The 16,497-nt window shown below is 43.6% G+C and overlaps 1 protein-coding gene across 1 annotated transcript; it reads right to left on the bottom strand.

Moving 5' to 3' along the window:
• Positions 1–2,523: 2,523 nt before the first annotated feature.
• On the bottom strand, positions 2,524–14,668 carry LOC139665415 (uncharacterized). The gene is made up of 14 exons (XM_071544421.1): positions 14,633–14,668; positions 14,150–14,242; positions 13,945–14,038; positions 13,770–13,857; positions 13,284–13,620; positions 13,033–13,126; positions 11,741–11,828; positions 9,590–9,896; positions 8,536–8,629; positions 7,457–7,544; positions 6,144–6,462; positions 5,302–5,395; positions 5,048–5,135; positions 2,524–4,394 (listed from the first exon to the last, which is right to left on the bottom strand). The coding sequence occupies exons 2-14, from the start codon at positions 14,208–14,210 to the stop codon at positions 3,837–3,839; spliced, it is 2,310 nt and encodes a 769-aa protein (XP_071400522.1). The 5' UTR covers positions 14,211–14,242; positions 14,633–14,668; the 3' UTR covers positions 2,524–3,836.
• Positions 14,669–16,497: the final 1,829 nt, after the last annotated feature.

Below are 16,497 nucleotides of genomic sequence, written 5' to 3'. Positions count from 1 at the left end.
CACATCAGAAACACATCAGAAACACATCAGAAACACATCAGAAACATAGAAACACATCAGAAACACATCAGAAACACATCAGAAACACATCAGAAACATAGAAACACATCAGAAACATAGAAACACAGAAACACGTCAGAAACACATCAGAAACACATCAGAAACAGAAACACATCAGAAACATAGAAACACATCAGAAACATAGAAACACATCAGAAACACATCAGAAACATAGAAACACATCAGAAACATAGAAACACATCAGAAACACATCAGAAACACATCAGAAACACATCAGAAACATAGAAACACATCAGAAACACGTCAGAAACACATCAGAAACATAGAAACACATCAGAAACATAGAAACACATCAGAAACACATCAGAAACACATCAGAAACACATCAGAAACACGTCAGAGACAAAGCTGCTCAGTTCCTTCAGAGCTCACTCCACCAGTCCAACCAGACAGTTGGCTGCTCTCTGGCATCTCCACATACCACACAAATCTACTTGGTATGAAGCATAACCATGCTGAGATTCTATTTATTATATGACATGTTTTTGCATATTTAAAGAATGCATAAACGGTTCAATGCAAAATGTGCCTGTGGTGCATATGTTTGATATTTACAACCGTTTACGCATTCTTTAAATATGTAGATATCTTGGTAGGAAAATGACAGGTGATTGTAATCCATTATACTGACACACACACACACACACACACACACACACACACACTGAATCCAGTCCATGGACCTGAACAGTCGGTCTAGTCGAACTTACTTCTGACAGTATGTCCGCTCACCATCCTTTTTGTGTCTGTTGTTCCTGCAAAACCAGTGATGAGAAACAGAGATGAAATACCATATCACAGACTATACTATAACACTACATCATAACTACACTACAGACTATATGACAGACTTTATCATCACTCTACTGACTAAATCAGACTATATCACAGCTCTACAGTACAGACTATATCAGACTATATCACAGCTCTACAGTACAGACTATATCAGACTATACCACAGCTCTACAGTACAGACTAAATCAGACTATACCACAGCTCTACAGTACAGACTAAATCACAGTACAGGTAGAGCAGATCAGGCTGAGAGCCAGTCCATTCTCACCTCAGTCTCTTTCAAATGGAAGTGCATACAAATACTCTGGTTAAACGACAGAGCTGTCAGTCTAAATTCTTCCAAGTTAGGAAATACAATATGACAGTTAAGAAACTCCTGAACTGACCTAGTTGCATTGTGAGCATGCTGTTGATGTCCCGGCTCCTGTGAAATTGAAGAGGAGAGTCCTGCAGAGGAGATGCTAGACCTGCCGGACCGACCTGTCAGTCCGGTTCCACCCCACCCCACCCTGTTGCCTGGTTGGCTGCTGGGAACTGTTCTGATTGACACCAGTGAGTCCGAGTTCAGCTTCCTCATCTGCTAATAAAAATATTCGCCATGTTAAAGGTAGTAAAGGTTATGGAGTCACTGTTAGTGTGAATGTTGGTGGGTTAGTTTCTACATGCAGCTCTGAGTGGCACAAAGAAGCATTCAACAGTTTAAATCGGAGTTCAGGACGCTCTGGGCACCGTATGACTGAAACCTCATTTAAATATCCAGTCTGATTATATTAGGAAGGAGGATCCCACACGTCCTGTTGGCTCAGATGGTTGACACGCACCATGTAGCTATAATGTCACAGGTTTGTAATGTCTTGTCATCCAACTCACTCTACTGTCAACATTAAGTAAAGCACAAATTGATCATGAAGGGGGAGGGGAATTTCTGGTTTGACTGGTGAAGAACATCAGAGCATTGTAAAGAAACTAATTTCACTTTGTCATTTTTCCAGCTCTATGTGGAAGACCAACAGTCTGAGAGTCATATCTCTGGACTCGGTTGGCATCTTCATCCCAGAAGCAGAGACACGTACAAGCAGAACGTGGAGGCAGGTAGAAGTATACAGAATGTACGTTTTAGTAGTAGTTTTGCTTTCCAGGTGGATACTTCAAAATCCTCGTTAGGCTTTAAAGGGCAATACCACTCAAACCTAACAATATACATATACTATTCCTATGGCTTAGAAGAGTTTAATCTGTATTTGTGAGGAGCAACAAGCACTTTCCAAAGCCAGAAACCACAGAAACCAGAATAACCTGTGATGTCACATTATGTACAACCTGGAGCTGCCTACTGACAATGAATGGAAGACTAAGTTTAGGGGCTTGGAGACAATTTGAACTGTTACATCAAGTTGTATTTCATAGTAGTGATTTCTAAACCAGAACATGTAGCCTCATATCTGTACTACACACCCGGCCAGCTGTCAGTGTTTTCTAATTTGGGCGATCTGTCTGCATGTTTCATGTACATTTTGTACAAACATATACACCTTGTAAATATGAAATAGATGAGGAAATGAGCAAACTTTAAAAGAGGCTGCGATATTAATGTTTTACATTATTTATAACATACTGTATAAAAATAAGTTACTCCTAAGAGTAGGATACATGGAGAGGCAACAAATGGAAATAGTACAGCTAATATACTTTACAATGCAGCTTCTACTGTGAGCAAACTGAAGCATCTTATGGATCGACTTGATTAGTATCAGCAGCCTTCAGTCTGGTATCAGAGCCCCACACTCAACCCACTTCCTCTTCCTCGATCTGCTCCAGTGCGAAGGCTGGATGGATTAATCCACGTCAACAAAGCTTTGTCACATGACCCTATCAAAAACCCATTTGGTATTTCATAAGCAGCAGGTTTCCATGGTAACCACTGGTCAATAACATCAGCTCTGTGAGACATTATCAATATACGGTGTAGTGGTTCTGGTCCGTTTATTGAAGGCTAATACACGGACGTCTCATCAGGCCGTGGCCTTCCTTGAAAAATAGATTTGCCACGTTACAAACAAACAGATGAGCTTTGGTTAAATCCTAAGACCAATCCTCAGACAATCATTTGTATTTTTAGCAACAATATACATGTAAATACAGCTGTTTGAAAATGACAAAACATTTCACATTGATGTTGCGAACCAATAGATGTGATGTTTTACACACATTCAGAGTTTGGCTGCGTGGCTCCATATTAATTTAATGGAGAATGACACAACATGGTTATTGCATTCACGAAGAAGAACTGTACAGCTGAGCCACTGACCAGATCTCAGTTCTTAAGGCTTCCATCAGAATTAAAAGGAGCTTCTGTGCTTCCAAACGTCTAAAATCATCAGCAGTGCTCAGCCAAAAGTCTGTGGAGGCTGAATGATGTCCAGGATGAAGATTACGTCCTGTAAGATACTGTAGATAATGTACAGAATGTACAGAATGTATATTAATGTAGATTAATGTCCAGGCTACTCAGCCACTGTTTGAATAGCTTCAACACTCAAACTGAACCTTCTCCAATCGTCCTGTCCATCCAGGGAGGTCTACCAGGATGGTCCACATCCCAGGGAGGTGTAGACCCCCAGGATGGTCTACCAGAAGGTTTCTAGCAGGGTGGTCTACATCCAGGAGTGGTATATGCTTCCAGGTAGTCTATCAGAGGGGTCTACACTGCCAGGACAGACTACGAGTGTGCCTACACCTCCAGGATAGTCTTCCAGGGCGTCTAGACCTCCAGGATGGTCTACACCTCCAGGATAGTCTACCAGGATGGTCTACACCTCCAGGATAGTCTACCAGGATGGTCTACACCTCCAGGACAGTCTTCCAGACGGTTTCTACCAGGGGATCCTAAATCCAATTGTGGTCTACCTGGGTGGTAAACCAGCGTATTCTACCAGTGCAGTCTATACGTCCAGGATGGTCTACATCAGGGCGTTGAGGTGTCCAGAGTGTCCTACAGAGTTCAGCATCAAGGCTCGCTGGTCCAGAACCTCCCTCTCCCGTCCCAGCGCCGCTCTCTCCTGCTCCACGATGGCTCTATCTCGCTCCACCGCCGCCCGCTCCCTCTCCAACCACAGCCTCTCCGCCTGCACCGCCGACCGCTCTCGCTCCACAGCCGCCCGGTCTCTCTCCACCATCTCCCTCTCTCTCTCCACCGCGGCCCTCTCTCGCTCGACCATCTCCCACTCCCTCTCCAGTCCTCCCAGCGGCCCGTCGCACTGGTCCGCGGCCCTCTGGCACTGGTCCGGGGCGTCGCCGAACGACTCCTGTCCGTAGTCCGATGAGGAGGGGGGAGGGGGGCGTGACCTGTGTCTGGGGGCGGGGTCCGGCTGCTGCTCGTCTTCCTGAGTGACGGGGGTGAGGAGGGGGGCGCTGGTTGCCAGGCGACCCTCCATGGCTTCATTCATCAGATGAAACCACGGCCAGGAGGAGGCGCTGTCTGCCATACTCTCCATCCCTACTGGAGGATACTTCAGATCCTGAGAGGAGAGGAGAGGAGAGAGGAGAGAGGAGGAGAGGAGAGGAGGAGAGAGAGGAAAAGAGAGGAGAGGAGAGATAAATCTACTCACCAATAAAAAGCTATTTGGGTAAATTTCTTGTCACTTGTGATTTTGAAGTGCTTTAAATGTCTTGAACTCAACCAGCCTAAACATCTAGTTAGTCTACTGTAACCTACTCTATTCTAAAAACACATAGTTAGTCTACTATAACTAAAAAAAATAAAAAAAAACAAAAAAAAAAACAAGTCAACAAGATAAGAAGGCAACAAAAAAACAGAAAAAAACAGTAATGCAACAACAAGGACACCAGTCAAAGCAATTCAAACATGCGGCAAAATCATATGACAGCACTTGTAGAAGTTATTGTAGCAATTTTGCAATGGTTTCTCAGCAGTTTGTTAAGCAGACTGTGTATCTTTGTCCAAGAGCTCCAACTAGCAAAGTTTGGAGGAGACGTGTGCCTGCCGAAACCAAATCACTGAAAATACTAAAAGCCGCAGGTGTGTTAAAAAAAAAAAAGCATCCTATGTTATCACAGCCTCAAGCAGACTAGCAGTTTGTTAAGTAGACTGGCAGTTTATCAAGCAGGCTGGCAGTTTGTTAAGCAGACTGGTAGTTGGTTAACAGAGTACCTTATATCTCCTCTTCAGATTGTCCCATTTCTTTGACATCTGGTAGGTCGAGACCTTTCCCAGCAGCCCCAGCTCCTTCAGGATGGCTCTGTTACAGTTAGGACAGACAACATGAACATCAGGGCCACCGTACACACAGTTAAACACAGCATCAGTGCCGACTGACGTCTGACACTTCTACATCTATATGACAGTACGGTACTTCAGACAGGTGTATGATATGTGCCTATATAGTACATAAGACAGTATCTTACTTCCAGGCGGCCTTGGCAGCGTTCCTCCTTCCGGTGAACAACGCCTCGTTAGCGGCTCGCAGTTTAATCAGCCTCCTGGTGTCCTGGTCTGTCACTGTGACACACAGACAGGCAGAGAGACAGAGAGTAATCAGATGGAGAGACAGACAGGTAGAGAGTAAACAGATGGAGAGACAGACAGGTAGAGATAGTAAACAGATGGAGAGACAGACAGGTAGAGATAGTAAACAGAGAGACAGACAGGTAGAGATAGTTAAACAAATAGAGAGACAGATAGGTAGAGAGAGTAAACAGATACGGGGACAGACAGGTAGAGAGTAAACAGATGGAGAGACAGACAGGTAGAGATAGTAAACAGACAGACAGAGAGAAAGAAAGGTAGAGATTAGGGCTGAACGATTTTGAAAAAATATCTAATTGCGATTATTTTGACTGATATTGCAATTGCGATATGATTTGCGATATTAGAGGGAATGATAATTTTCACATCTTTATTCTCATTTTCATTGAAAAACGTATTAAAATGATTACGGTGTGATTTTTGCGGGGATCTGTACCAAACAAAGATGTTTTCTTAAGTCTGTAGAATATGATGTGTAGGCCAGGACATCTCTGCAGCACCACAATATTTACTTTAAAATGTTATTTTGACACATTTCGCCTTTAACAAATATTGCGCCTCCTGCGATTTGAAAATTGCAGTAGGCCATATTGCGATTTCGATAAAATTTCGATTAATTGTTTAGCTCTAGTAGAGATAGATCCTCAGAGACAAACACCAGCTACTGTTGGAGGAGTTAGGGTCAGAACCTGTCTTACTAATACAGAAGAACCTGTCTTACTCTTGTAAGAGAGGTCGGAGGGCGTCGAACACTCCTCCCCGCTGGCGTCGATGTAGGTAACGTTCCCATCAGCCTCGGCGTTGTCTCCGCCCACCATGCTCTCCAGCTCCGACACGCTGCCCCTCTCGGCCAATAAACAATCTCTGTCGGGGGGCGGAGACGAGACGAAGACGCTGTCCTCCTCGTTGGACCAGAGAGGCGTCACTCGGGGAGCTTTCCCCGCCAGCCGACCCTCCAGAGCGTCGCTCATCAGCTGGAACCAGGGCCAGGAGGCCGGGCTAGTCTGGCCCTCCATCCCCCGAGGAGGAAACTTCAGGTCCTACAGACAGGTGGAGAGACAGACAGGTAGATAAGACAGATAGGTAGATAAGACAGACAGGTAGATAAGACAGACAAGTAGAAAGTCAGATAGGTAGAAAGTCAGATAGGTAGATAAGACAGACAGGTAGAGAGACACAGGTAGAAAGAGACATGTAGAGAGACACAGGAAGAGAGAAAGATAGGTAGAGAGACAGACGAGAAGATAAGATAAACAGGTAGAGAGACAGACAGGTAGATAAGACAGACATGTAGAGAGACACAGGTAGAGAGACAGACAGGTAGATAAGACAGACATGTAGAGAGACATGTAGAGAGACACAGGTAGAGAGACAGACATGTTGAGAGAGACATGTAGAGAGACACAGGTAGAGAGACAGACAGGTAGAGAGAGAGACATGTTGAGACACAGGTAGAGAGACAGACAGGTGGAGAGACAGACGAGAAGATAGGATAAACAGGTAGAGAGACAGACAGGTAGAGAGACAGACAGGTAGATAAGGCAGACAGGTAGAGAGAGACATGTAGAGAGACACAGGTAGAGAGACAGACAGGTAGAGAGACAGACGAGAAGATAAGACAGACAGGTAGAGAGACAGACAGGTAGAGAGAAAGACAGGTAGAGAGACAGACAGGTAGATAAGACAGATAATAGCACTATGTTATCTAGATGATCTACTACACTGCTGGTCAGTAGTACTACAGTACAAGGTGTAGCCAGTATCAAACTAGAAAAGTACTATGCAGAAAAACAGTACCCATAATGCCATGTGCTATGATGTGATGGCAGAATCAACCAATCAGAGACAAAAACCAGTTTGGAGTGTAGTACATTCAGACTGACATGCAGTATGTTGACAGTATTTACCACACACTGTGTAGTACAGAGTCTGTGGGACAGTACTTCATTTACTCAACAGATTAGTAGACAGATTGAGATTTCCAGTGTTGACAGTTGTTATGGTTCCAGTAGAGATCAAACTGGTGTCTGTTACCTTGAATTTGGTTTTCAGGTTGTCCCACTTCTTGGCGACCTGGTCAGGAGTGATCTTCCCTGTCAGTCCCATCTCCTTCACTATCCCCCTGTGGACAGAAACATTCATTTCATATAAAACGGTAGAAAATGGCAACATGCCCGGATCATTCCACATAAATATGTTATTTCTTTTGTGTTGCCCTTTGTGTTCTTGCAAGCGTAGACCATGTCACAGGCCTAAGACTCCCAAAACACCCACTGACAACAAGTTAAAGATCAATGACACCCTATAGAACAATTCCTGGATGCCATTCCTACGCTTTCATTTAATTTATCCTTTATTTAATCAGTCTCATTAAGATGGAGATCTCAAGAGACCTGAGAACAAAAACATCCATAGAAATTCAGGCAGTCAGCAATATACAGGGACACACATTTATAAAAAGCAATTAGAAGCATCATAGAAAGTGTCACTACAGCATTGCTATTGTCATATCTCTGCTTTATAAAGAACAACTGTTCAGTTATTAAGTGTCTGGGCTTCAGTGAGAGCTGGATGGAGATTCCTACTGAAAATACAGACAGGCATCACTGAGCAGTATTGCCCAGATTATTTCAGTGCTGTGATTTTATGTTATTTATATGATTTTTATATGTTTTTATGTGACCTGTACTGGTTCTGATATTTTCAGTAGGGAGGCACATAACAGTAAATAATTTTCCAGATCTATTCTACATCCCCCCCCCCCATGTTAATGAATGAATGAAACATCTATGTACATTAGTAAAAACATATTTTTGCAGCGACCTGGGTTTGAATCCGGCCCGCGGTCATTTGCTGCATGTCCTCCCTTCTCTCTCTCTCCCATACTTCCCTGTCTCTCTCTCACACTGTCTCAATCTCTATCAAATAAAGCATAAAATGCCTAAAATAAATCTTTAAAAAAACAACAACAGATTTTTTACTAACCCCCCCTCCCCTCCAACTGTTATACATCACTGCCCAGATCAACAAGAACTACAACCCAGATATAAAATCTGAACAAGGCAGAGGAACAAAGTGGATGGACTGTTAGATGTGGTGGAATGCTCCTTTACCTCCAGGCCGGCTTGGCGGTGTTCCTCCTCCCGGTGAAGAGAGACTCGTTAGCGGCTCGTAACTCAATTAGTCGCCTGGTGTCTTCTTCTGTTACTGCAATCAAGGTCAGAGGTCAGAGGTCATCTTACACACAGCAGAACATAACTCTCCACCAGCCAATGCTGAAAGTTGGGTACCAGTGGTGTAGCATTTGTAGCATTTATGGCTTTTCAAATTTTGATCATAAATGATAGCGCCCCTATCAGGCCAATCAGTGAAATGTTTTTAAACACTGGAACACGAAGATGCTTCTTCCCTCCAAATTTGGTCAAAATCAAACCAGTGGTGGCATGCTTTATCTCTGCACATTAGTGCAGAGATTAAGAGATTACTTTTTTTATTTATTACTACTTGATGTTTGAGTGGGTGTATGTTGGGTTGGGGCATGTTTGGGTATGTTGTGTTTCTACATTTGTGTGTGTGCAGAATCAGTTTCCAATGTTTTTAATGCTGCACCTGAATTGCCCTTCAGGGACAATAAAGATTTATTAAAATTAATTGAAGTGGTGTCTGACATTTCATGTTTGATGGACACATGGATGGACGGATGCATCTAGGGCTGAACGATTTTGAAAAAATATCTAATTGCGATTATTTGGACTGGTATTGCAATTGCGATATGATTTGCGATATTAGAGGGAATGATCATTTTTACATCATTATTCTCATTTTCATTGAAAAACGTATTAAAATGATTATGGTGTGATTTATGCGGGGATCTGTACCAAACAAAGATGTTTTCTTAAGTCTGTAGAATATGATGTGTAGGCCAGGACATCTCTGCAGCACCACAATATTTCATTTAAAATGGTATTTTGACACATTTCGCCTTTAACAAATATTGCGCCTCCTGCGATTTGAAAATTGCAGTAGGACATTTTGCGATTTCGATAAAATTTCGATTAATTGTTCAGTCCTAGATGCATCACACAGGGGACAAAAATACTAATCCTCCATAACAAACAAACACACACACACACACACACACACACACAGTACTCCAGCCTTCCTTACGTTTGTAGGTGAACTCGGCCATCCGGTGCAGATCTCCCAGAGCGGTGGATCCATTCTTGTCTTCGTTGTCGACCAGGAGATCCATCTCCGACTCGGTCAGGAACTCGGCCATGCCCCCCCGGCTCCGGCGGGCTCGTTTCCTGGGCGCCGGCGGCGACGGCTCGCACTCCTCGTCTCCGTCCTCCACGATGGGCGTGAGGATGGGCGCCGAGCCGGCGAAGCGGCCCTCCATGGCGTCGTTCATCCGGTAGAACCAGGGCCAGGAGTTGGGGTTGGTCTCCACGCCTCGAGCTGGGAACTTCAGCTCCTGAGAGAGAGACAGGAAACTCTACAGTCCGTCCAGAGAGGGAACCTCATCCTCCTGTCACCGCTGTCCCCAACACATAGGGCTGCAACTAACAATTATTTTCATTGCCAATTAATCTGTTGATTATTTTCTCGATTAATCGATTAGTTGTTTGGTCTATAAAACGTCAGAAAATGGTGAAAAATGTGGATCAGTGTTTCCCAAAGCCCAAGATGACGTCCTCAAATGTCTTGTTTTGTCCACAACCCAAAGATATTCAGTTTACTGTCATAGAGGAGTAAAGAAACCAGAAAATATTCACATTTAAGAAGCTGGAATCAGAGAATTTTTACTTATTTTTCTTAAAAAGACGTAAAAAAAATTACTCAAACCGATTAATCGATTATCAAAATAGTTGCCGATTAATTTAATAGCTGACAACTAATCGATTAATCGATTAATCGTTGCAGCTCTACCAAAACACACTGCTGTTATCCATTTGCAGTGACGTCAGTGTTTTGTTGACGGCACCATATTGACTCCCACAACACTGTTCCTTTATAACCACAGACTAAACAACAAGTAAACGTCTCACCTGACTTGGTAAGAAAAGGAAATATATTTAAAGGAGTAAACAGAGAAGGGAATGCAGCTCATCTCTAGTGGCTGGGATGGCTGATCATCCAGCCACTAGAGATGAGCTGCATTCCCTTCTCTGTTTATTGATATCTAAACCTCGACTCCAACGAGCACCTTTTTTGAAACTTGGTAAGCAAAGCACTCCTTTAGCTTCATTCTATGATATATTTAAAGCAGATTCAAGTATTTGGAGAAAGTGACTCTTCCTCTCTGCCTCCAACATGGCCGACACCACTAAAGTCAGCAGATAAACTCCCTGATCTGTCACTTCATCATATCTGCAGAACCCGCGACGTCTTATTCACAACCTGTCTCCGTATTTTGGTGAAACCCTTCAGGGGAACAAAAGTATCGATGCATTTCAGTATTTCACTTCAGGGTGGGGAAGTACACAGAAGTACTTCATCTTCAAGAGAAAAGTTGTTCTTCAGTGGGGAAACGTCCTGACATGATTATTATAACTTAATTATTATAACATGATTATTATAACAGGCGATAGTTACAGTGCCCACCATTGTATCCTCTATAACAAGTTTGGTTGGCTCTCCCTTAGTATCAGGAGAGATCAGCATTGGTTTATGTTTATTTACAAAGCCCTCGTTGGGAGATTACCATTCTACCTTAACTCACTTTTACACTGGAATATTGGAGCCTACCACACACGCTCCCAGGACTGTCTAGTACTTCAGGTCCTGCGTGTCTCCACGGACCTCGCAAAGACCGCTTTTAAGTTTTGTGCTCCGCATACTTGGAATATTTTACAGGGTTTGTTGAAATATGATTCCCTTGTTCCCCTGGGACATTTTCAGTCAAAGATATCAACTCTGGTTAACCTTAATTGCACCTGTTTTAAATGATGTACTTTTGAATTGTCTTTTTTGTTTGTTTATTTATTCATTAATTTCCTCTTTCATGTTATTTGTGATTTTCTCTACTTGTAATCTCGGCACCACTGGAAAAGCGGGTCTCAACCCTCAGTCTGTCTTCCGAGAACTAAATAAAGGTTGATTTATTATTACAACGGACAGCACATCATATCACAGGCATTTTAATTGGTACCTGCTAAGTGCATTATTTAATAAAATAGTGATGGTAGGCACTTTCTCTCACTAACTGTGAATGAGAGGAGTCAAGCTGAGATTCAGTATGGCGGTGTCAGCAGAACAGTGCAAGTCACTGCAGGTCATGGACAGATTGTTACTGGAGGTGGAGGTGGACGGTCCTACCTTATATCTCCTCTTCAGGTTGTCCCACTTTTTGGCCAACTGGTCGGTGGTCACCTTCCCCTGAAGACCCAACTCGTACAGAATGGCTCTGCAAGAAAACACACTTTGGCTGAATCCCAATGTCCGGACTCCAGACTCGCAGACTCGCAGACTGAGCCCTCACAGACTTTGAGCGACAGTGTAGTGTGACAGGGTGTGAGGGCTTGAAATGATATCGAAAGGAGAAACAAGACAGGCTTTGTGACGACACATGTTGCCTTGAATACAGGGATGCTACTGTCTCATGTGGAAAGTCCCGATGTGCTATACTTGACCGTCTATTTTCATCGATCAGATGAAAATATATGGAAATTGTATTCAAAACAAGTTTGTATGAAGATACAAACAACAGTATACACAAGTGCAATAAACCCTACACTAGCAAGATAGCCAATTTACATTTACAGATAAAGGTTTTATTGCCAACACCTGCCAGTGTCCCCAGTGTCCTTATTTATTGACGTGACTGATATGAGGAGGCGATTCCCTCTGGAAGTCTCCATACGTTCACATCAGAGCCCTTAAACAGTTGCTGATTTTGCAGTGAGACAGCTGAAAGCCTGGATGGAAGCAGGAGCACGCCTGAAAGCGTGTAAGGCCGTGAGACCGGACACAGGGATTCAGCCTTTGCCTCCATGAGGAAACACTGGACAAGCTACAGTCCCATCAGCCTGGCTCTGGACTGATCTGGGAACAGAGCTCTATAGGACCAAGAAGAAACTGTTCTGGTCCTGGTTAGACTTGGGCGATATCAACAAACTGATCCGCGAGGCCAGTGACGTTGTGGGGGTGGAGCTGGACTCTCTGGTGGCAGTGTCACAGAGGAGGATGCTGTCCAAGTTACATGGCATCTTGGACAATGTCTCCCACCCGCTCCATGACATGCTGGTCAAGCACAGGAGCACATTCAGTGCAAGACTCATTCCACCGAGATGCACCACAGAGCGTCACAGGAACTCATTCCTGCCTGTGGCCATCAAACTTTTCAACTCCTCCCTCAGAGTGTCAGACACTCTGAGGCAATAGACTGGCTCTTGGACTTATTTCACCCCTGTCAGCAGTTTATAACCCCATAACTTATAACTTATATTTAAACTGTGCAATACCGATTTTTTGTGCAATAATTCAACTGTGCAATAATTATTTAATTATTTACACTGGTGTATATATTGGAGTATGATGTGTTTTGGTTTTTTTCTTTTTTTTCCTGTTCATCGTCTGTTCAACCAGAAAGAATCTGAACCTCCACTCACCTCCAGGCCGGCTTGGCCGAATGCTTCCTGCCGGTGAAGAGTGCTTCGTTAGCGGCTCGAAGTTTGATCATTCTCTCTGTTTCTGGTTCTGTCACTGGAAAAAGAGAAAACCAGTTTTCAGTCACATGTTGATAGACATCGCTGCAAGTCACAGATACTCTGGTCTGCTAGTATTGTCTGAATTCAACCAGCTAAGTAATAAACAGCAGAAAGGTGTTTCCATGCCAGTCATCTGTGGTTTAGCTGCCTACTTTTATAGGTGCACTCAGACATCCTCCTCCAGCCCATGGGGACTCCCTCGGCGGGAGGAGCCTCGCTGTGAACCGTCCCATCATCCTCCGCGCTCTCTGCTGCCACCGTGTCCTCCATCTCCGTTTTGATGAGGAACTCCAGGATGTCTGCGTTTTCCGGGTTCTGGCTGACCTGGTCGTTGCCGCGGTGACCGGCGTTGCCGACGGTGTCTGGGCTCAGCACCAGGTTGCTGTTGTAGAGCCGGCCCTGCATGGCTTCATCCATGATGTGGAACCAGGGCCAGGAGTCCACAGCGCCCCCTAGGCCGTCCTGGCCCTGGTAGGGCTGCTTCAGGTCCTGGAGAGCACAAGAACCTTTACAGACACCTACAGATACCTACAGATACATACAGATACAGAATGTCTCTCCCACTAGGTACTATAATTACAAGTTTAATTTGTCTGACAATTGTAATGACCTTATTGCACCATATACACACTCTTTACCTTGTATTTTGTCCGCAGATTGTCCCATTTTTTGGCGATTTGGTCTGCTGTCAACTTCCCTTGAAGGCCCAAGCCTTTTAAAATGGTGCTGAAAGAAATTCAGAGTGGGTTACATCAAGTCAGCTGAGAGGAAACACATCAACAAAGAGGTTTGACAGGCAAAACCTGTACGTACTTCCACGCTATCTTGGCAGAGTTCCTTTTCCCTGTGAAAAGAGCCTCGTTGGATGCCCGGAATTCAATCAGCCTCTTGACATCCTCCTCAGTCACTGGGGGGTCAAAGGTCAACAGGTATCAGCACTGGCAGGCTATCAGGTCTTCTGCTGGAGCTCATGTATACATAAACCTGTATATATCTAATGTACACCACGGTTACTTACTTTTGTAGGAGTTTTCTGGTAGCTGGGGCAGCGGATTCAGGGCCGACTCCATTGTGATCATGGAAGAAGAGAAGGGCTCTATTCCTGAGGCAGCTAGGGAGGAAGGGGGAAGGAAGCAGGGAAGGAAGTGTGTTGGTATTCAGGCCTGATGCTAACTACATCCGCTGCCACATTCTGCAAGTTTGCCAGCTTTGTTTCTCCGACGGGAATGCTTCTTTGTCCATTGCAAAACACTCCCGGTAGAGATTTATTTAACTTTGACCAGTTGGCGCTTATCTGTTTCCTCTGAGGCTGCAGTAACCCGATGAGAAGTAGGCTGCTAGCTAGCTAACTAGCTAACCTAAATAACAACAAGCCGACACAGAGCCGTTCTCCCCGGTCCAAACCGACACTGGTTCCCGCTAAGACGAAGTAATTCCAACCTCTGCTGGCTAACGTTATTTATGTCATCGCCATAAAAGTGAATAGAACCGTAAACAATACCGTTACCAGTTATTCCTCTGAGCAGAGCTAGCCCGCATCCCGTTTCCTCTGCTCTGGGTGCGTTCGGTAACTCCGCCTGGGCTGCCCTCCGTCACGTGACCGACAGACCAGGAGGGCGGAGCCAGACGGAAACCTGAACAGGCCTAGCATCATATTTGATAAACTAGAAATATTTAACATTTAATACAAAAGAAATACTTACCATTTAATAAAATAATAACCGGGTGGGCAGAGAAGCCAGACTGTCATATCCTATACAGTAAAGTGTAACTTCTTATTTTCCTCTCACTTGTTATGTATTTCTTATCTTCTATGGGAACTTTTTTTTTCTTAGTTTCTTTAAAATGAAAGATGGAAATGGAAACAATTTTGCTAAAGAAAGAAATTACTTGGGTAGTGTCCTATTTGACACTTTACTCTTCAATTGCATCTTCTCCCTTGAAAGGGTTTGTACATGTTACAATTTACAATTTCACATTTGGCAGACGCTTTTATCCAAAGCGACTTACACATGAGATTTGCATACAACACAAGCAATGTTACTGTACTAAACTCATCAGAAACAAGTTTCTAAAAGCAGATTTCCAGACATTTCTCCCCAGCATCCCCTGTACCACCTAACGTTTCTTTCAAATATTATTTTAGTGCATTTCTGCTTTATTTGACAGTTCACAATGAAGAGTCTGTGAAGATGGGATGTAACAAGCAACAAAGGCTCCAGGCCAATTTCGAACCCAAGACACAGCAGGTGCTTTAACAAACCGAGCCTCCAGTAGTTTCCCTTTTACAGAAACTTGCCCCTCTCAGAGTCTGTGTGCACCACTGATACCCAACATGATATAGTTTTGAAACAGTTGTTCTGTTCCTATTTATATTCTGTTTTTCTTTGCTGTATCTTATACCATTTGGTGCTGCAACGACCCATTTTCCCCACTGGGATCAATAAAGTTTCATCTGATCTTGAGCGAGTCACTGGCTGTGTTCAGTCCAGGCTCCACTGACACTGTGAACCGGTTTGTTTTTCATCTCTTCTACCATTTCAGACACAATAATAGCTGTTCTGGTTATTTGCGTCTCCTTAACATTAACATCAGCTGTAGGCTCCATGCTATTGAGAAGACAATTTAATGAATTACATGTGTGAACATAATCATAGCATTTGTGCTTCTTTAAATGTCATTATTGTCAGTGGAGAGACTTTGCTGTTGACTTGACATCAAACAACAAAATCAAAATGGTTTAAAATGTATTTGACACTGTGGAACAACACACCTAACCACACTACTTAGAACACTGAAGTATCTAGAACCATCGTAAAAGCATCCAAACACACACTGCTGGTTTCCATGGCAACAAAGAGGAGGGTTTTTGGCCCTCATCAGTTTCCGTAAGATCTCAGGTGCAAAGTATACAGGGGAGTTTGTTTTTTTTGGCTGCCTCTGCTTCCTGTGAAGTTCCCATGCCTTGTAGACTTGTGGAAGTCTGAACCACACTGAATATGGAGAAGGATTTAATACCTTGATATGAACCTTGAGTAGGAACTTACAGGTAGACTGGAGCCAAACAGACACCTGCCCTCCCTGCTCCAGGCTGCTGGTCTGTAGCGGCCCTTGACCTCTGACCTCTCTGTTTTAGGGGGCAAGAGGCAACAGAAAATACTATTTCCCTACAGTGTGCAATAGAGATGCACATTAGTATTATTATGATTATTATTAATAAAACAAACAACAAAAACAGCATATCCACCACAAATGAACTTGGAATGTTTATGTTTATGTTATATATATCCTTGTACTGTTTATAGCCACTATGCACTCTTACAGGTTAACACTGTGTGAAGTTTATTGACAGTGAAAGAATATAGT

This window comes from Centroberyx affinis, unplaced genomic scaffold (genome assembly GCF_046629955.1).
Source record: "Centroberyx affinis isolate AG114_WGS23_722 - 3 ecotype Tasmania unplaced genomic scaffold, CSIRO-AGI_Caff_v1 ptg004569l_1, whole genome shotgun sequence".
NCBI lineage: Eukaryota > Metazoa > Chordata > Actinopteri > Beryciformes > Berycidae > Centroberyx > Centroberyx affinis.
Note: the sequence above shows the minus strand (reverse complement) of the source record. Positions and strands in the feature narration are given on the sequence as shown.

Coding starts and splice junctions, on each gene's coding strand:
- LOC139665415 (XM_071544421.1), bottom strand. CDS start 14,210: ATGATCACAATGGAGTCGGCCCTGAATCCGCTGCCCCAGCTACCAGAA. Junction 14,039..14,149: donor ACCAGAAAACTCCTACAAAA/GTAAGTAACCGT, acceptor TTGACCCCCCAG/TGACTGAGGAGGATGTCAAG. Junction 13,858..13,944: donor TCTGCCAAGATAGCGTGGAA/GTACGTACAGGT, acceptor AATTTCTTTCAG/CACCATTTTAAAAGGCTTGG.